Source organism: Homarus americanus, unplaced genomic scaffold (assembly GCF_018991925.1).
Source record: "Homarus americanus isolate GMGI-L3 unplaced genomic scaffold, GMGI_Hamer_2.0 scaffold25483, whole genome shotgun sequence".
NCBI lineage: Eukaryota > Metazoa > Arthropoda > Malacostraca > Decapoda > Nephropidae > Homarus > Homarus americanus.
The window spans coordinates 8546883-8568298 of NW_024726235.1; the positions used below are offsets into that span (position 1 = coordinate 8546883).

General features: G+C 45.4%; 3 protein-coding genes across 3 annotated transcripts; all 3 read left to right on the plus strand.

Moving 5' to 3' along the window:
• Positions 1-1677: 1677 nt before the first annotated feature.
• On the plus strand, positions 1678-3614 carry LOC121865570 (uncharacterized histidine-rich protein DDB_G0274557-like). The gene is made up of 2 exons (XM_042365087.1): positions 1678-1773; positions 2598-3614. The coding sequence occupies exons 1-2, from the start codon at positions 1762-1764 to the stop codon at positions 3411-3413; spliced, it is 828 nt and encodes a 275-aa protein (XP_042221021.1). The 5' UTR covers positions 1678-1761; the 3' UTR covers positions 3414-3614.
• A 6036-nt stretch (positions 3615-9650) lies between these two features.
• On the plus strand, positions 9651-11830 carry LOC121865571 (histidine-rich glycoprotein-like). Its single transcript, XM_042365088.1, has 2 exons — positions 9651-9692; positions 10451-11830. Exons 1-2 carry the CDS (start codon positions 9681-9683, stop codon positions 11627-11629), a joined length of 1191 nt encoding a protein of 396 aa, XP_042221022.1. The 5' UTR covers positions 9651-9680; the 3' UTR covers positions 11630-11830.
• Positions 11831-19023: 7193 nt separating this feature from the next.
• Positions 19024-21055, plus strand: LOC121865553 (uncharacterized histidine-rich protein DDB_G0274557-like). The gene is made up of 3 exons (XM_042365070.1): positions 19024-19065; positions 19880-20512; positions 20720-21055. The coding sequence occupies exons 1-3, from the start codon at positions 19054-19056 to the stop codon at positions 21053-21055; spliced, it is 981 nt and encodes a 326-aa protein (XP_042221004.1). The 5' UTR covers positions 19024-19053.
• The last annotated feature ends 361 nt before the right edge of the window (positions 21056-21416 follow it).

Sequence of the window (21416 nt, forward strand, 5' to 3'; positions counted from 1 at the left end):
GAAGTGAGCAGCGACTTAATCTTTGGTTGTTATATAACCGGTACATGTACTTCGTGCACTGCACAAGGACAGACATACTCACCACCGACACCAACAGCAATATATAAGTTTCCCTCACTATCTGTTGTTGTTTTCTTTGAGGTTGAGAATGAGATAATGTACAGTGACCGAAATTAGTCTGTGTAATAATGCAATGTTTCCTGTTATTAAGTTCTCAAATCTCCTCTGCACTTGCCTGGTACAGTAGTAAAAATATCATCGGTTGTCGATTTTTCTCCTTTGTAGCCACAATGTTACAGGGGGATCCATGGGGAGGGGTCGTGGGAGACCGGATCCCTACCCCCTTTTCATCAGGAAATTCCAATACTTTTTATTTAATGCAGTATTGTACTCAGGCGTTTCTGTATAGTAAAAAACAATTACTGTTGACCTCAAAATATTTCCTACTACCAAGTGCACTGGGCTTCAAAATGTCCTCCAAGTGGCCATGTTATTGGTCAGATTTTGAAGAATAAAATTGCCATGTTCCTCCACCCACAACTTTTTGGACCCCCCTTTTGATATTCCTGGATCCGCCCCTGATATTACACTTGAAACTTAAGCCCCGACAGCAATTAAGAATTCGACCAAGATGTCTTCTCAAGATATAACAAAGAAAAGTTTACTATCTACTTGTTTGTAAGATCTTAAAAGAATTTACTTTAAATTTAAACTGAAATTAGGTACATACCTTTAATCTGACTTACGAAATAATGAAGATCCGGCCTTGACTTGTTCAGGTAAGGGTACACGCCCGTTAAACATTAATTAACGCGGTTTACCTGCCAAGGACAAAAGCGCCCCGGTGTAAAATTATTTGTGGTTTCCTCGCGTCGCCTTTTGGCTGAAACTAACAATGTCACTGATTTTGGGTATTGTTTATGTAAAAGTGTAATGAAGAGACGAAAAGTGTGTGTGTGTGTGTGTGTGTGTGTGTGTGTGTGTGTGTGCCTTTGTGTGTTAGTGTAAGTATGCTTATTATAATGGTGATCACAATTAATATTTTCGATTATTGTAATGCAAAAGAAAATATAACAATCGTAGTAGTAATAACCTATACATATATATATATATATATATATATATATATATATATATATATATATATATATATATATATATATACAACACCATAATTGATCTACCATTATCTAAATAAATAAACTCGTTAAAATAATATAATGTAAACTCCAGCCAGGTGAGAGGAAGATGAGATCTGTGTACCTGTGCGTGCCGTGTGACAGGTGGCCACACAATTATCGACATCCCACTAAAGTTAACTCTTGTGTAAGTCTGTGTACCTCCGTCCCGTCACGCCTCCTGGGTGTGACACAAAAGCTTTAGACATACACCTTGGGTGTAAACAAAGTGTATATTTGTTTCTTGGGTGTATATATGGAGAAGTGTAGACAAACATCATGGGTATAGACGGAATAGTGTATTATTTCTGCAAAGTGTATAGGATCAAGATTCTCGTCAGCATCACTCAAAGACCCTGCCAACACACGTCACGCATCATGACCATGAACACAAATCTGTACCTCTCCCCGTCCCCCTGGGGCTGTATAGGGAGGTACGGGAGGGCCCACGGGGTGTCATCTCCAGTAGGCCGTGGAACCACACCCAAGGAAACCCGGGTAGGAGAGAGGAATATAAGGCAGAGGCTTCGTCAGGTTGGTAGCGAGTCTTCCGCCATCAGTGGGTCCAGCTCCACCGTTTACCATGGCGCTCCCTGTAAGTTGACGAAACCTGATGATCTAGTACTCTAGTTATTGTGTTTTGGGGGGTTTCTTTTTACAGTATATGTATGTACGGTATGTATTCCACTCTGTCTAGCTGTCTGCCCCGATTACGTAGCACTTTCAATTTCCCAGATACATTAGTAAAATAACTTTCACACACACACACACACACACACACACACACGCACACACAACTCTATAATTTCCAAAAACTGTCTTATACACCTTTACTACTGATCATAATTTCTCCCATTAATCACCTATAATAATATACTTACATAAATAAACTCATACAGTATGTGTAATATGACGCTAAGGAAATAGTATCATGACGCTGTATACTAGTCTATGAGTTCAAGACTACTGTACCTATATTGAGGCTTTGAACAACATCGACATTTTCAAGACTACGGCTCATATGATAAGCTTTGTGCCTTAGTAATATTAGGGACAATAAGCCTCTTTTCTCTTAGAACTAAAAATGAATATTGTTACTGTACTTTGAGACGATACGAAGCCAAGACCTGGAATCTCAGAGGTTCATAAGATTAAATTTCCTCAGCTGGGACGATAGGAATTGGCATCTTAAGTTAAATACTAGATTGATGTCTAAGATGACATTATACTTATTGTAAAATTTTATCTCAACTAGTTACGTTCATATAATACATTTTAAGGAATAATGTATGTGGAATCTTTGTAACTATAGATACGGGAATTTAAGTAACTCACAAAATATCTCTCTCTCTCTCTCTCTCTCTCTCTCTCTCTCTCTCTCTCTCTCTCTCTCTCTCTCTCTCTCTCTCTCTCTCACAGGTGCCAGTGATGTTGTGTTTGATGGTGGTAGTTCTGGTAGTGAGGGGGGTAGAGTGTGATCCAGGGCCTCACTACCATCACCATGCAGGCGAGGGCGTGGCCGTACATCCCGGAGGTGGTACATCCTACGTCCGTGGTGTGGGTAAGCGCTCTGCTGATCCTGGACCTGAACCTGAACCCGAACCCTTAGCCAGTGCCGAACCCCATAACCCGTATTATGGCTATCGTTATCCGTATTACGGTCACCACTATCTTCGCCGTTACGGTTACGGTTACCCTCACTCTCACTACCACAAGACGGTCCACAAGCACCACAAGCGTTCTGCAGACCCCTCACCATCTCCTGAACCCGAACCCGAAGCCTTAGCCAGTGCCGAACCCCATAACCCGTACTATGGCTATCGTTATCCGTATTATGGTCACCACTATCTTCACCGCCGTTACGGTTACGGTTACCCTCACTCTCACTACCACAAGACGGCCCACAAGCACCACAAGCGTTCTGCAGACCCCTCACCATCTCCTGAACCCGAACCCGAACCCGCCTTAGCCAGTGCCGAACCCCATAACCCGTACTATGGCTATCGTTATCCGTATTACGGTCACCACTATCCTCACCGCCGCTACGGTTACGGTTACCCTCACTCTCACTCCCACAAGACGGCCCATAAGCACCACAAGCGCTCTGCAGACCCCTCACCATCTCCTGAACCCGAACCCGAAGCCACAGCCGATCCTGAACCCCATTACAGATACCCATACCGCTACCATGGCTATCACGGCTATCCCTACCACTACTACAGACACTCATGGTAGGACAGCGGGTTCTCCCATGATCCCGCCGTTCCAGACTATGTCCGGTTCTCATGCCCGATAGTCCGGGTTCGCTCACCTGGTTTTTCGGACACTGATGAACCATCAAGGTTGATGATGATGCTGGCACCCCATAAGACTGTGTGAATCGTTTTCTTTGATCTTCAGTTAAGCACAAACTCAAATAAATCTTCATTGACTTGATAATTGGTGTTTTTCATGTACCTTGTGTGTCTGTAAACAAGTATAGTAATTATAGTGAGATAATGGATACTTCTTCATTTTTATAAACATATTTGGTGGTTAGTGATGTATAATGATTATGTTAACAACACTCTTTAAACAAATTCTACACTTCAAGAGAATTATATCATTATTTTGTATTTCTGAATAAAGAAACACGTTCAGCAACACCTTAGCAGAGAAAAATATTAATAAGTTTGAATATCTGCAAGTGTTTTTTTCCCATCAGGATCAGATGTTCATGATCTCTGGGGCGGAAAAAAAAATCCTGACCATTTTATGTAGGTAAGTCCTGTTTCAGACTCATTTAAACAACCAAAGGACAATCATAACTTTCTTAACTATATCCTCGACCCTCTCCCTATACCTTACAGGACCTGAAGGAAACTCGATACCCTTAGTTCAACATTACATTTCATTTTTTTCTTAAGGTCACAATATGTAAAATAATCTACAGTTAAAGGAAGATGGTAGAATAAGACGGTAGTTATGTACTCGTGGACAAAAGTCATATCGCCTCTCCTGCTGCTACACGACCCCGGGGATTCAGACTCGTGGACCCGAAGCAATAAACAAAACAAAAGAAGAAAAGGCAACAGAGAAGGACGAACCATAATAGAGGAACAGTCGAAGAAGTATGAATGAAAAAGAAGAAGAAATGGTAGATAAAGTAGAGAAGAAAAGAGAAAAACACTTTAATTACCCGAGTGAGAAGTAGGTCAGTAGGGAAGGTGTAGCTTTTATACCTCACCCTCCTCACCACGATATTTACAAAGACTCGTAAGTTAAATGTTTCCCCTTAGCTACTGACGTGAGGATGTGTTTAACTGCCTCAGCTTACAACAACGGGTGATATGATATACAAAATGGCGTCGAAATTTCCCTGAGACTTCACTGTTCTATGATATTTAAAAAAAATCGTAGAATTATTATTATTTTTTTTACGTTATGTTAGTATGATTTATTGACAGGTAAATTGGAATATATGAAAACCCTCTCCCACGATGGCCACAGTGAACGCAACAGCTATTTTTAACTGTAATTGGAGACATTTTATCTGGAGGGTAAGAAGCAGTAATAGGTGAGTGTTACGAACCCCTCCACCAATTGTCATGATCTACCTACCCAGCACTACGAACCACGCCATCTATTGTCCTGATCAACCTACCCAGCACCACGAGCAACGCCATCTAGGGACGAGACACGAGTATGACTCGTCTTAGTTACCACTCCGGGGTTTCCCTTCTCCATATCCTGGTTGTTGCGTCACTTCCTCCAAGTCTTTTTTGTCAGCTCGAGTTCAAGGAGAGAGGACTACACTCTGGGAAGTGACCACAGGATCATCTATCCTCTAAACCTACGGCTCAGTGACTACCTACCGTCTTCTACAATACTCAGCCTTGCTCGTCAGCCATCTCAGCTCCTCACTTAAGTATTTGTAATCTTGTATTGCCTCTCCGACCTCCACCTTGCTTCACGATTGTTTTATGTTGTATTAATATGTATATACTGTAGTGGAATTCTCCCCTACAAACGCTGTTTGTCGCTGCCTAGCCGACCCCACCAATTCCCCAGTGTATGCCTCGTGGTCTAGGTCAACCAGCGCCGCCATACACCACGGAGCGGGGGTCAACTGCTAAGCCACGCCTACCCCCGCTATTTAAGACCTGACCTCGTGGTGATCTGCCTCTTTCTCTACCTACAGCCGCAGCCAGCAACACCTCCTCCTCTGCCGCTGCCTGGCGGCCCTCGCTCCTCCTCCACCTGCCTGGCGGCCCTCGCTCCTCCTCCGCCTGCCAGGCGGTCCTCTCTCCCGCTGGCGAGCATGGCGACCCACAAGCTGTCCTTCTCTGAGCGTCCTCACCAACCAGCTCTCTACATCACGCTTGTAACCATGCTGCCTTCCCAGCACCAAGCTGCATTGTACATCCAATACAACATGTATATAGAGAGCACATTGTGAGTTTTCTCCATCCCATCCTGAGTGTGAACCAAACATCCTACCCACAATACTGTTAATGTTTAGGTTAAGTATGGTTAAGGGTAATTTATAGGAAGCTGAATATTTTGTTAAGGAATTTATGGTACTTTATTATACACAACGAAAACTCGCATCCTTTGTCTACCCTTTTATAGTCCGATTGTCTTTGTTTTTTGTTTTTTTGTTACCTGTTGGGATCTGGGTAGACGTTTAACTATATTATAAATCCCCAACTCGTAACAAATGGCGACCCTGACAGGACTCGACCTTAAGTACCATATTCCTTCCTCCCTTGTAATTCCTTGTTAATTATTCCTCCCAGTCACTTCTGTTCACAATTGCTTTACGGTGGTTTAAAGATTCCTTCATATGTGTGTGCATATATTGCTATTATCGTACAGTAAGAGTGACAGACGTAGGATATTAGGTTCCAAGTGTCATAAGGCTTACCTGTTATTACACGTGGCAGTCGTGTAGTAAGTCTTATCGAGTGTAGGGAAGAATCCGGATCTTTATATTAATCCTGCATACACCTCTTCCTGCTTCTACCAGGGCTGTTTAACCGATCTTTATATTAATGCTGCAATACGCCCTTCCTCTTCAAGTATCTCAGGTTGTTAATCCGGATCTTTATATAAATGCCGTAATACGCCCTTCCTCTTTCAAGTATCTCAGGGTTGTTAATCCGGATCTTAATATTAATGCCGTAATACGCCCTTCCTCTTTCAATTATCTCAGGGTTGTTAATCCGGATCTTTATATTAATGCCGTAATACGCCCTTCCTCTTTCAAGTATCTCAGGGTTGTTAATCCGGATCTTTATATTAATGCCGTAATACGCCCTTCCCCTTTTAAGTCTCTTATCCTTATCTAAGGATCTTATCAGTAGAACAATATTCATAAGTGTAATTTCCCTAGGTATAACTTGGGTAGTCCTGGAGGAGTGGAAGAGCAAGATACCATTTCACATCTTGAAGCATGTGGAGGATCGTGGAGAGGTTAATTTGGGACGTGCCGCTGAGCTGGCTGATGAGTATGCCTTGCTGGTGCAGTCACTGTGCCGTAGGGAACGTGGTACTTCCCGACATGTTAGGTCCTCCTCTGATGATAACCTTGGGGGCGTGAGTGGTAGGTCGAAAGATCCCACACCTACCCCCCCTGATGCAACCAAGTTTACTTGTTCTTACTGTAAAAACCCAGGCCATACGATCCAGACTTGTAAACACTCAAAGTGTAGAATTGCTAAAAGTAGTTCCCTGGATCCCAAATCCAAACCAATAGCAACCACCAATGTGGAAAGGTCCCATCAGGATCTCTTCTCTTCATTCACCTATGAGGGAAAAATTTCAATCATAGAGGGGTCTCGTTCTTTCCCTATTCGTATACTACGTGATACGGGCGCAGCACAATCTATCCTCCTGTTTAACGTCATTCCTGATATACCTACCGCATTTACTAATGAGTGTTCTAATTTCAGATCTCTCATCCCATTCTTCCTATCCTTTAGCTAAAGTGCACCTCCAATGTCCCTTGATTACTGGGGAAGTGCAAATAGCCATTAGGAAAGACCCAATGCCTGTGTGCGGCATTCATTTATTATTGGGTAATGACTTGGTAGGAGATCTAGTGGTTCCTCACATAAAGACAGTCGACTCTCCCTTACCTGTCAACTCCACCACTGACCTTAAAGAAACTATTCCTCACCTTTTCCCATCTTGTGCTGTCACCCGGTCACAGAGTGTGCGAAATGGGCCCTCTTCATCTAAAACCACCTCCAATATCTTCCTACCCACAGAAGATCTGTACAATAAGACCATTAGTAAGGATGAGCTCATTAAAGCCCAACAATCTGATCCAACTTTGTTCAAACAGGTGATGAAAGACCTCAGTGTGGACCATTGTACATCTTCGGCTTACCACCCACACTCCCAAGGTTGCTTGGATCAGTTCCATCAAAACTTTCAAATCAATGCTAATAAACTATCTCCCCTCAACTATATAGTCCATACTCCTGATCGCAGGAAAGATTCACAACTTGTTCACATTAATCTCATGAAACTTTACCATTCCAGGCAGTCAGAGGAAGACATCCCAGAGGCTATAAGCCTACCTGTATTGCATACGGTTTTGTCAGGGCCGGAGCCGGAGACAGATGACATGGACCTATTGTAGAATTTAGACTTCCCTCTACCGATAGAAAACCCTGCTAACAGTCACATACTCAACAACTTGGAGGAGTATTTTTCTGTTCTGAATCCATCTCAAGCAAAAGATCTCACTCAGTTATTATCAACATTTCCTAAAGTCACCTCAGACCTCCCAGGGTTTTGCAATATACTTAAACATGATATTAAGCTAATCTCAGATGATGTACAACCCATTAGGCAATCAGCATATCGACTAAATCCACAAAAAAAAGAGATTATGAAAAAGGAGGTAGATTTTTTGTTAAAACATAACTTAGCTGAGCCTAGTACCTCCCCCTGGGCTTCACCTTGCCTTCTCATTCCAAAACGCGATGGCACTTTTCGTTTCTGTACCGATTATCGTAAAGTGAACCAGGTCACTGTCTCTGACTCCTACCCTTTACCTTTGATTGAAGATATAATAGACAGCATAGGCTGTGCAAAATTTATCAGTACCGTGGACCTGTTGAAAGGATATTATCAAATGGGACTCACGGATAGGGCAAAAATAATCTCGGCATTTATAACTCCATTTGGTCTTTTTCAATATTTAGTTATGGCGTTTGGCTTTTCTAATGCTCCGGCCACATTCCAGAGGGCCATCAATTACCTAATTCAAGACCTAGGTGGGACGTTCGCCTACCTGGATGACCTGGTGGTGGTGTCGGACAGCTGGGACGAACATCTGGTGCGTTTGGAGCTACTGTTTGCACGACTTCAAGAGACTGGATTCACCATAAACCTGGCTAAATCTGCTTTTGGCCGGGCCTCAGTGACTTACTTGGGACATATCGTTGGGCATGGTATGGTGAGACCCAAGGACGCAAACGTTAGAGCCATCTTGTCCTTCCCCACTCCAAGGACGAGGAAGGAACTCATGCGCTTCCTGGGGATGTGCGGCTACTACCGTCGGTTCTGCAGTAACTTCTCCAGCGTGGTCGGACCCCTCACAGACCTTACCAGTTCTGCGGTCCATTACATCTGGAACCAGAAGTGCGACCAGTCTTTCCACCGCCTCAAAGCCTTCCTTGCCTCTAGGCCTGTAGTCCACCCCCCTGACTACACCTCGCCCTTTCATCTGCAAATCGACGCTAGCGGTGTCAGAGTGGGGGCTGTGCTCCTACAACCCGACCCAACCACTGATGTCCTTCACCCTGTGGCATACTACTCCGCCAAGTTGAAAAAACATCAGACCAACTACTCGACCATAGAGAAGGAGGCCCTGGCTCTGGTGTTGGCAATAAAGAAGTTTGAATGTTACCTCCAGTCTTGCCCACAAACAACCCTAGTCTTCACCGACCATAACCCACTCACGTTCATCCAAACCAACAAGACCTCCAACCAGCGAATCCTCCGCTGGGCTCTCCTGACCCGTGTGACAGGTGGCCACACAATTATCGACATCCCACTAAAGTTAACTCTTGTGTAAGTCTGTGTACCTCCGTCCCGTCACGCCTCCTGGGTGTGACACAAAAGCTTTAGACATACACCTTGGGTGTAAACAAAGTGTATATTTGTTTCTTGGGTGTATATATGGGGAAGTGTAGACAAACATCATGGGTATAGACGGAATAGTGTATTATTTCTGCAAAGTGTATAGGATCAAGATTCTCGTCAGCATCACTCAAAGACCCTGCCAACACACGTCACGCATCATGACCATGAACACAAATCTGTACCTCTCCCCGTCCCCTTGGGGCTGTATAGGGAGGTACGGGAGGGCCCACGGGGTGTCATCTCCAGTAGGCCGTGGAACCACACCCAAGGAAACCCGGGTCGGAGAGAGGAATATAAGGCAGAGGCTTCGTCAGGTTGGTAGCGAGTCTTCCGCCATCAGTGGGTCCAGCTCCACCGTTTACCATGGCGCTCCCTGTAAGTTGACGAAACCTGATGATCCAGTACTCTAGTTATTGTGTTTTGGGGGGTTTCTTTATACAGTATATGTATGTACGGTATGTATTCCACTCTGTCTAGCTGTCTGCCCCGATTACGTAGCACTTTCAATTTCCCAGATACATTAGTAAAATAACTTTGACACACACACACACACACACACACACACACACGCACACACAACTCTATAATTTCCAAAAACTGTCTTATGCACCTTTACTACTGATCATAATTTCTCCCATTAATCACCTATAATAATATACTTACATAAATAAACTCATACAGTATGTGTAATATGACGCTAAGGAAATAGTATCATGACGCTGTATACTAGTCTATGAGTTCAAGACTACTGTACCTATATTGAGGCTTTGAACAACATCGACATTTTCAAGACTACGGCTCATATGATAAGCTTTGTGCCTTAGTAATATTAGGGACAATAAGCCTCTTTTCTCTTAGAACTAAAAATGAATATTGTTACTGTACTTTGAGACGAGACGAGGCCAAGACCTGGAATCTAAGAGGTTCATAAGATTAAATTTCCTCAGCTGGGACGATAGGAATTGGCATCTTAAGTTAAATACTAGATTGATGTCTAAGATGACATTATACTTAATGTAAAATTTTATCTCAACTAGTTACGTTCATATAATACATTTTAGGGAATAATGTATGTGGAATCTTTGTGACTATAGATACGGGAATTTAAGTAACTAACAAAATCTCTCTCACAGGTGCCAGTGACGTTGTGTTTGATGGTGGTAGTTCTGGTAGTGAGGGGGGTAGAGTGTGATCCAGGGCCTCACTACCATCACCATGCAGGCGAGGGCGTGGCCGTACATCCCGGAGGTGGTACATCCTACGTCCGTGGTGTGGGTAAGCGCTCTGCTGATCCTGGACCTGAACCTGAACCCGAACCCTTAGCCAGTGCCGAACCCCATAACCCGTATTATGGCTATCGTTATCCGTATTACGGTCACCACTATCTTCGCCGTTACGGTTACGGTTACCCTCACTCTCACTACCACAAGACGGTCCACAAGCACCACAAGCGTTCTGCAGACCCCTCACCATCTCCTGAACCCGAACCCGAAGCCTTAGCCAGTGCCGAACCCCATAACCCGTACTATGGCTATCGTTATCCGTATTATGGTCACCACTATCTTCACCGCCGTTACGGTTACGGTTACCCTCACTCTCACTACCACAAGACGGCCCACAAGCACCACAAGCGTTCTGCAGACCCCTCACCATCTCCTGAACCCGAACCCGAACCCGAAGCCTTAGCCAGTGCCGAACCCCATAACCTGTACTATGGCTATCGGTATCCGTATTACGGTCACCACTATCCTCACTGCCGCTACGGTTACGGTTACCCTCACTCTCACTCCCACAAGACGGCCCATAAGCACCACAAGCGCTCTGCAGACCCCTCACCATCTCCTGAACCCGAACCCGAACCCTTAGCCAGTGCCGAACCCCATAACCCGTACTATGGCTATCGTTATCCGTATTACGGTCACCACTATCCTCACCGCCGCTACGGTTACGGTTACCCTCACTCTCACTCCCACAAGACGGCCCACAAGCACCACAAGCGCTCTGCAGACCCCTCACCATCTCCTGAACCCGAACCCGAACCCTTAGCCAGTGCCGAACCCCATAACCCGTACTATGGCTATCGTTATCCGTATTACGGTCACCACTATCCTCACCGCCGCTACGGTTACGGTTACCCTCACTCTCACTCCCACAAGACGGCCCATAAGCACCACAAGCGCTCTGCAGACCCCTCACCATCTCCTGAACCCGAACCCGAAGCCACAGCCGATCCTGAACCCCATTACAGATACCCATACCGCTACCATGGCTATCACGGCTATCCCTACCACTACTACAGACACTCATGGTAGGACAGCGGGTTCTCCCATGATCCCGCCGTTCCAGACTATGTCCGGTTCTCATGCCCGATAGTCCGGGTTCGCTCACCTGGTTTTTCGGACACTGATGAACCATCAAGGTTGATGATGATGCTGGCACCCCATAAGACTGTGTGAATCGTTTTCTTTGATCTTCAGTTAAGCACAAACTCAAATAAATCTTCATTGACTTGATAATTGGTGTTTTTCATGTACCTTGTGTGTCTGTAAACAAGTATAGTAATTATAGTGAGATAATGGATACTTCTTCATTTTTATAAACATATTTGGTGGTTAGTGATGTATAATGATTATGTTAACAACACTCTTTAAACAAATTCTACACTTCAAGAGAATTATATCATTATTTTGTATTTCTGAATAAAGAAACACGTTCAGCAACACCTTAGCAGAGAAAAATATTAATAAGTTTGAATATCTGCAAGTGTTTTTTTCCCATCAGGATCAGATGTTCATGATCTCTGGGGCGGAAAAAAAAATCCTGACCATTTTATGTAGGTAAGTCCTGTTTCAGACTCATTTAAACAACCAAAGGACAATCATAACTTTCTTAACTATATCCTCGACCCTCTCCCTATACCTTACAGGACCTGAAGGAAACTCGATACCCTTAGTTCAACATTACATTTCATTTTTTTCTTAAGGTCACAATATGTAAAATAATCTACAGTTAAAGGAAGATGGTAGAATAAGACGGTAGTTATGTACTCGTGGACAAAAGTCATATCGCCTCTCCTGCTGCTACACGACCCCGGGGATTCAGACTCGTGGACCCGAAGCAATAAACAAAACAAAAGAAGAAAAGGCAACAGAGAAGGACGAACCATAATAGAGGAACAGTCGAAGAAGTATGAATGAAAAAGAAGAAGAAATGGTAGATAAAGTAGAGAAGAAAAGAGAAAAACACTTTAATTACCCGAGTGAGAAGTAGGTCAGTAGGGAAGGTGTAGCTTTTATACCTCACCCTCCTCACCACGATATTTACAAAGACTCGTAAGTTAAATGTTTCCCCTTAGCTACTGACGTGAGGATGTGTTTAACTGCCTCAGCTTACAACAACGGGTGATATGATATACAAAATGGCGTCGAAATTTCCCTGAGACTTCACTGTTCTATGATATTTAAAAAAAATCGTAGAATTATTATTATTTTTTTTACGTTATGTTAGTATGATTTATTGACAGGTAAATTGGAATATATGAAAACCCTCTCCCACGATGGCCACAGTGAACGCAACAGCTATTTTTAACTGTAATTGGAGACATTTTATCTGGAGGGTAAGAAGCAGTAATAGGTGAGTGTTACGAACCCCTCCACCAATTGTCATGATCTACCTACCCAGCACTACGAACCACGCCATCTATTGTCCTGATCAACCTACCCAGCACCACGAGCAACGCCATCTAGGGACGAGACACGAGTATGACTCGTCTTAGTTACCACTCCGGGGTTTCCCTTCTCCATATCCTGGTTGTTGCGTCACTTCCTCCAAGTCTTTTTTGTCAGCTCGAGTTCAAGGAGAGAGGACTACACTCTGGGAAGTGACCACAGGATCATCTATCCTCTAAACTACGGCTCAGTGACTACCTACCGTCTTCTACAATACTCAGCCTTGCTCGTCAGCCATCTCAGCTCCTCACTTAAGTATTTGTAATCTTGTATTGCCTCTCCCACCTCCACCTTGCTTCACGATTGTTTTATGTTGTATTAATATGTATATACTGTAGTGGAATTCTCCCCTACAAACGCTGTTTGTCCCTGCCTAGCCGACCCCACCAATTCACCAGTGTATGCCTCGTGGTCTAGGTCAACCAGCGCCGCCATACACCACGGAGCGGGGGTCAACTGCTAAGCCACGCCTACCCCCGCTATTTAAGACCTGACCTCGTGGTGATCTGCCTCTCTTTCTACCTACAGCCGCAGCCAGCAACACCTCCTCCGCCGCTGCCTGGCGGCCTTCCCTCGCTCCTCCGCCTGCCTGGCGGTCCTCTCTCCCGCTGGCGAGCATGGCGACCCACAAGCTGTCCTTCTCTGAGCGTCCTCACCAACCAGCTCTCTCTACATCACGCTTGTAACCATGCTGCCTTCCCAGCACCAAGCTGCATTGTACATCCAATACAACATGTATATAGAGAGCACATTGTGAGTTTCCTTTCTCCATCCCATCCTGAGTGTGAACCAAACAATCTCATACCCCACAAATGGTGACCCCGGAGATTCGCACTCACACAGGATGGAGGAGAAACTGATCACGCTCCCAGTCTTCAAGCAACATGGAAGACTGGCTTATCCACCCAGAAGCAGCTCTCATCGGCTCTACAGCTACTGTCTCTACACCGCAGGTTAGACACCCTAGAGCAGCTCTGCTACTCTAAGCAGACACCAGCTCCTCTTCCTGCCCCAAGCACCACGTCCTACCGACCCCAGCACACCCGTCCTGCCTCAGACGCCGACCCCGGCCCAGCAGTAACCCCTGCCGCCCTTGATGCGGCCTCTGTTCCTGAGTGCGGACACACACACCCCTCTTTTCTCCCCCAGGTACTCCCTGCTAATGTCCTGCACCCTGCTGCTGTCGTGGACCCAGCTGCTGTCACGAGCCCTCATCCACTTCTGCTGACGCAGCCCCTGCTCCTGACCCAGGCCCACACACCCCAGCAGGCGCATCTGACGACTCTGTACCTGCCGTGAGGGAAGCACAACATTCATCGCCTCCACACACCCTTATTCTCCCTCTCTACTCCCACAGATATTGTGTATCTAGACAGTTGTCCCCAGCGACCGGCTCATCCACGCCATCGCCGTTGTCTCACATGAGGCACGCACCGCCCGTTCTGCCTCACATGTGCTATGCAACTCTGCAGACAACAAGTCTCCTACACAGCCTGGAGGGAAGGGGGAGTATTGTAGTGGAATTCTCCCCTACAAACGCTGTTTGTCGCTGCCTAGCCGACCCCACCAATTCCCCAGTGTATGCCTCGTGGTCTAGGTCAACCAGCGCCGCCATACACCACGGAGCGGGGGTCAACTGCTAAGCCACGCCTACCCCCGCTATTTAAGACCTGACCTCGTGGTGATCTGCCTCTCTTTCTACCTACAGCCGCAGCCAGCAACACCTCCTCCGCCGCTGCCTGGCGGCCTTCCCTCGCTCCTCCGCCTGCCTGGCGGTCCTCTCTCCCGCTGGCGAGCATGGCGACCCACAAGCTGTCCTTCTCTGAGCGTCCTCACCAACCAGCTCTCTCTACATCACGCTTGTAACCATGCTGCCTTCCCAGCACCAAGCTGCATTGTACATCCAATACAACATGTATATAGAGAGCACATTGTGAGTTTCCTTTCTCCATCCCATCCTGAGTGTGAACCAAACATCTCATACCCCACAATACTGTTAATGTTTAGGTTAAGTATGGTTAAGGGTAATTTATAGGAAGCTGATTATTTTGTTAAGGAATTCATGGTACTTTATTATACACAACGAAAACTCGCATCCTTTGTCTACCCTTTTATAGTCCGATTGTCTGGTTTTTTTTTATTGTTGCCTGTTGGGATCTGGGTAGACTTTTAACTATATTCTAAATCCCCAACTCGTAACAAATGGCGACCGTGACAGGACCCGACATTAAGTACCATATTCCTTCCTCCCTTGTAACTCCTTGTTAATTATTCCTCCCAGTCACTTCTGTTCACAATTGCTTTACGGTGGTTTAAAGTTTCCTTCATATGTGTGTGCATATATTGGTATTATCGTACAGTAAGAGTGACAGACGTAGGATATTAGGTTCCAAGTGTCATAAGGCTTACCTGTTATTACACGTGGCAGTCGTGTAGTAAGTCTTATCGAGTGTAGGGAAGAATCCGGATCTTTATATTAATCCCGTAATACACCCTTCCTGTTTACTCAGGGCTGTTAATCCGGATCTTATATTAATGCCGTAATACGCCCTTCCTCTTTCAAGTATCTCAGGGTTGTTAATCCGGATCTTTATATAAATGCCGTAATACGCCCTTCCTCTTTCAAGTATCTCAGGGTTGTTAATCCGGATCTTTATATAAATGCCGTAATACGCCCTTCCTCTTTCAAGTATCTCAGGGTTGTTAATCCGGATCTTTATATTAATGCCTTAATATGCCCTTCCTCTTTCAAGTATCTCAGGGTTGTTAATCGGGATCTTTATATTAATGCCGTAATACGCTCTTCCCCTTTCAAGTCTCTTATCCTTATCTAAGGATATTCTCAGAAGAACAATATTCAGAAGTGTAATTTCCCGAGGTAAAACTTGGTAGTCCTGGAGGAGTGGAAAAGCAAGATACCATTTCACATCTTGAAGCATGTGGAGGAGCGTGAAGAGGTTAATTTAGGGCGTGCTGCTGAGCTGGCTGATGAGTACGCCTTGCTGGTGGAGTCACTGTGCCGTAGGGAACGTGGTACTTCCCGACATGTTAGGTCCTCCTCTGATGATAACCTTGGGGGCGTGAGTGGTAGGTCGAAAGGTCCCACACCTACTCCCCCCGATGCAACCAAGCTTACTTGTTCTTACTGTAAAAACCCAGGCCATACAATCCAGACTTGTAAACACCCAAAGTGTCGAATTGCTAAAAGTAGTTCCCTGGATCCCAAATCCAAACCAATAGCAAATACCAATGTGGAAAGGCCCCATCAGGATCTCTTCTCTTCATTCACCTATGAGGGAAAAATTTCAATCATAGAGGGGTCTCGTTCTTTCCCTATTCGTATACTACGTGATACGGGCGCAGCACAATCTATCCTCCTGTTTAACGTCATTCCTGATATATCTACCGCATTTACTAATGAGAGTGTTCTAATTTCAGATCTCTCATCCCATTCTTCCTATCCTTTAGCTAAAGTGCACCTCCAATGTCCCTTGATTACTGGGGAAGTGCAAATAGCCATTAGGAAAGACCCAATGCCTGTGTGCGGCATTCATTTATTATTGGGTAATGACTTGGTAGGAGATCTAGTGGTTCCTCAACATAAAGACAGTCGACTCTCCCTTACCTGTCAACTCCACCACTGACCTTAAAGAAACTATTCCTCACCTTTTCCCATCTTGTGCTGTCACCCGGTCACAGAGTGTGCGAAATGGGCCCTCTTCATCTAAAACCACCTCCAATATCTTCCTACCCACAGAAGATCTGTACAATAACACCATTAGTAAGGATGAGCTCATTAAAGCCCAACAATCTGATCCAACTTTGTTCAAACAGGTGATGAAAGACCTCAGTGTGGACCATTGTACATCTTCGGCTTACCACCCACACTCCCAAGGTTGCTTGGATCAGTTCCATCAAAACTTTCAAATCAATGCTAATAAACTATCTCCCCTCAACTATATAGTCCATACTCCTGATCGCAGGAAAGATTCACAACTTGTTCACATTAATCTCATGAAACTTTACCATTCCAGGCAGTCAGAGGAAGACATCCCAGAGGCTATAAGCCTACCTGTATTGCATACGGTTTTGTCAGGGCCGGAGCCGGAGACAGATGACATGGACCTATTGTAGAATTTAGACTTCCCTCTACCGATAGAAAACCCTGCTAACAGTCACATACTCAACAACTTGGAGGAGTATTTTTCTGTTCTGAATCCATCTCAAGCAAAAGATCTCACTCAGTTATTATCAACATTTCCTAAAGTCACCTCAGACCTCCCAGGGTTTTGCAATATACTTAAACATGATATTAAGCTAATCTCAGATGATGTACAACCCATTAGGCAATCAGCATATCGACTAAATCCACAAAAAAAAGAGATTATGAAAAAGGAGGTAGATTTTTTGTTAAAACATAACTTAGCTGAGCCTAGTACCTCCCCCTGGGCTTCACCTTGCCTTCTCATTCCAAAACCCGATGGCACTTTTCGTTTCTGTACCGATTATCGTAAAGTGAACCAGGTCACTGTCTCTGACTCCTACCCTTTACCTTTGATTGAAGATATAATAGACAGCATAGGCTGTGCAAAATTTATCAGTACCGTGGACCTGTTGAAAGGATATTATCAAGTGGGACTCACGGATAGGGCAAAAATAATCTCGGCATTTATAACTCCATTTGGTCTTTTTCAATATTTAGTTATGGCGTTTGGCTTTTCTAATGCTCCGGCCACATTCCAGAGGGCCATCAATTACCTAATTCAAGACCTAGGTGGGACGTTCGCCTACCTGGATGACCTGGTGGTGGTGTCGGACAGCTGGGACGAACATCTGGTGCGTTTGGAGCTACTGTTTGCACGACTGCAAGAGACTGGATTCACCATAAACCTGGCTAAATCTGCTTTTGGCCGGGCCTCAGTGACTTACTTGGGACATATCGTTGGGCATGGTATGGTGAGACCCAAGGACGCAAACGTTAGAGCCATCTTGTCCTTCCCCACTCCAAGGACGAGGAAGGAACTCATGCGCTTCCTGGGGATGTGCGGCTACTACCGTCGGTTCTGCAGTAACTTCTCCAGCGTGGCCGGACCCCTCACAGACCTTACCAGTTCTGCGGTCCCTTACATCTGGAACCAGAAGTGCGACCAGTCTTTCCACCGCCTCAAAGCCTTCCTTGCCTCTAAGCCTGTAGTCCACCCCCCTGACTACACCTTGCCCTTCCATCTGCAAATCGACGCTAGCGGTGTCGGAGTGGGGGCTGTGCTCCTACAACCCGACCCAACCACTGATGTCCTTCACCCTGTGGCATACTACTCCGCCAAGTTGAAAAAACATCAGACCAACTACTCGACCATAGAGAAGGAGGCCCTGGCTCTGGTGTTGGCAATAAAGAAGTTTGAATGTTACCTCCAGTCTTGCCCACAAACAACCCTAGTCTTCACCGACCATAACCCACTCACGTTCATCCAAACCAACAAGACCTCCAACCAGCGAATCCTCCGCTGGGCTCTCCTGACCCGTGTGACAGGTGGCCACACAATTATCGACATCCCACTAAAGTTAACTCTTGTGTAAGTCTGTGTACCTCCGTCCCGTCACGCCTCCTGGGTGTGACACAAAAGCTTTAGACATACACCTTGGGTGTAAACAAAGTGTATATTTGTTTCTTGGGTGTATATATGGGGAAGTGTAGACAAACATCATGGGTATAGACGGAATAGTGTATTATTTCTGCAAAGTGTATAGGATCAAGATTCTCGTCAGCATCACTCAAAGACCCTGCCAACACACGTCACGCATCATGACCATGAACACAAATCTGTACCTCTCCCCGTCCCCTTGGGGCTGTATAGGGAGGTACGGGAGGGCCCACGGGGTGTCATCTCCAGTAGGCCGTGGAACCACACCCAAGGAAACCCGGGTCGGAGAGAGGAATATAAGGCAGAGGCTTCGTCAGGTTGGTAGCGAGTCTTCCGCCATCAGTGGGTCCAGCTCCACCGTTTACCATGGCGCTCCCTGTAAGTTGACGAAACCTGATGATCCAGTACTCTAGTTATTGTGTTTTGGGGGGTTTCTTTATACAGTATATGTATGTACGGTATGTATTCCACTCTGTCTAGCTGTCTGCCCCGATTACGTAGCACTTTCAATTTCCCAGATACATTAGTAAAATAACTTTGACACACACACACACACACACACACACACACACGCACACACAACTCTATAATTTCCAAAAACTGTCTTATGCACCTTTACTACTGATCATAATTTCTCCCATTAATCACCTATAATAATATACTTACATAAATAAACTCATACAGTATGTGTAATATGACGCTAAGGAAATAGTATCATGACGCTGTATACTAGTCTATGAGTTCAAGACTACTGTACCTATATTGAGGCTTTGAACAACATCGACATTTTCAAGACTACGGCTCATATGATAAGCTTTGTGCCTTAGTAATATTAGGGACAATAAGCCTCTTTTCTCTTAGAACTAAAAATGAATATTGTTACTGTACTTTGAGACGAGACGAGGCCAAGACCTGGAATCTAAGAGGTTCATAAGATTAAATTTCCTCAGCTGGGACGATAGGAATTGGCATCTTAAGTTAAATACTAGATTGATGTCTAAGATGACATTATACTTAATGTAAAATTTTATCTCAACTAGTTACGTTCATATAATACATTTTAGGGAATAATGTATGTGGAATCTTTGTGACTATAGATACGGGAATTTAAGTAACTAACAAAATCTCTCTCTCTCTCTCTCTCTCTCTCTCTCTCTCTCTCTCTCTCTCTCTCTCTCTCTCTCTCTCACAGGTGCCAGTGACGTTGTGTTTGATGGTGGTAGTTCTGGTAGTGAGGGGGGTAGAGTGTGATCCAGGGCCTCACTACCATCACCATGCAGGCGAGGGCGTGGCCGTACATCCCGGAGGTGGTACATCCTACGTCCGTGGTGTGGGTAAGCGCTCTGCTGATCCTGGACCTGAACCTGAACCCGAACCCTTAGCCAGTGCCGAACCCCATAACCCGTATTATGGCTATCGTTATCCGTATTACGGTCACCACTATCTTCGCCGTTACGGTTACGGTTACCCTCACTCTCACTACCACAAGACGGTCCACAAGCACCACAAGCGTTCTGCAGACCCCTCACCATCTCCTGAACCCGAACCCGAAGCCTTAGCCAGTGCCGAACCCCATAACCCGTACTATGGCTATCGTTATCCGTATTATGGTCACCACTATCTTCACCGCCGTTACGGTTACGGTTACCCTCACTCTCACTACCACAAGACGGCCCACAAGCACCACAAGCGTTCTGCAGACCCCTCACCATCTCCTGAACCCGAACCCGAACCCGAAGCCTTAGCCAGTGCCGAACCCCATAACCCGTACTATGGCTATCGGTATCCGTATTACGGTCACCACTATCCTCACACTGCCGCTACGGTTACGGTTACCCCCACTCACTCCCACAAGACGGCCCATAAGCACCACAAGCGCTCTCAGACCCTCACCATCTGCTGAACCCGAACCGAACCCTTAGCCAGTGCCGAACCCCATAACCCGTACTATGGCTATCGTTATCCGTATTACGGTCACCACTATCCTCACCGCCGCTACGGTTACGGTTACCCTCACTCTCACTCCCACAAGACGGCCCACAAGCACCACAAGCGCTCTGCAGACCCCTCACCATCTCCTGAACCCGAACCCGAACCCTTAGCCAGTGCCGAACCCCATAACCCGTACTATGGCTATCGTTATCCGTATTACGGTCACCACTATCCTCACCGCCGCTACGGTTACGGTTACCCTCACTCTCACTCCCACAAGACGGCCCATAAGCACCACAAGCGCTCTGCAGACCCCTCACCATCTCCTGAACCCGAACCCGAAGCCACAGCCGATCCTGAACCCCATTACAGATACCCATACCGCTACCATGGCTATCACGGCTATCCCTACCACTACTACAGACACTCATGGTAGGACAGCGGGTTCTCCCATGATCCCGCCGTTCCAGACTATGTCCGGTTCTCATGCCCGATAGTCCGGGTTCGCTCACCTGGTTTTTCGGACACTGATGAACCATCAAGGTTGATGATGATGCTGGCACCCCATAAGACTGTGTGAATCGTTTTCTTTGATCTTCAGTTAAGCACAAACTCAAATAAATCTTCATTGACTTGATAATTGGTGTTTTTCATGTACCTTGTGTGTCTGTAAACAAGTATAGTAATTATAGTGAGATAATGGATACTTCTTCATTTTTATAAACATATTTGGTGGTTAGTGATGTATAATGATTATGTTAACAACAATCTTTAAACAAATCCTACACTTCAAGAGA

Bases quoted from the DNA above. Each gene is read 5' to 3' on its own strand.
- LOC121865553 (XM_042365070.1), top strand. The intron at 20,513-20,719 runs GTTACGGTTACC...CACTCCCACAAG, and splicing joins ATCCTCACACTGCCGCTACG to ACGGCCCACAAGCACCACAA.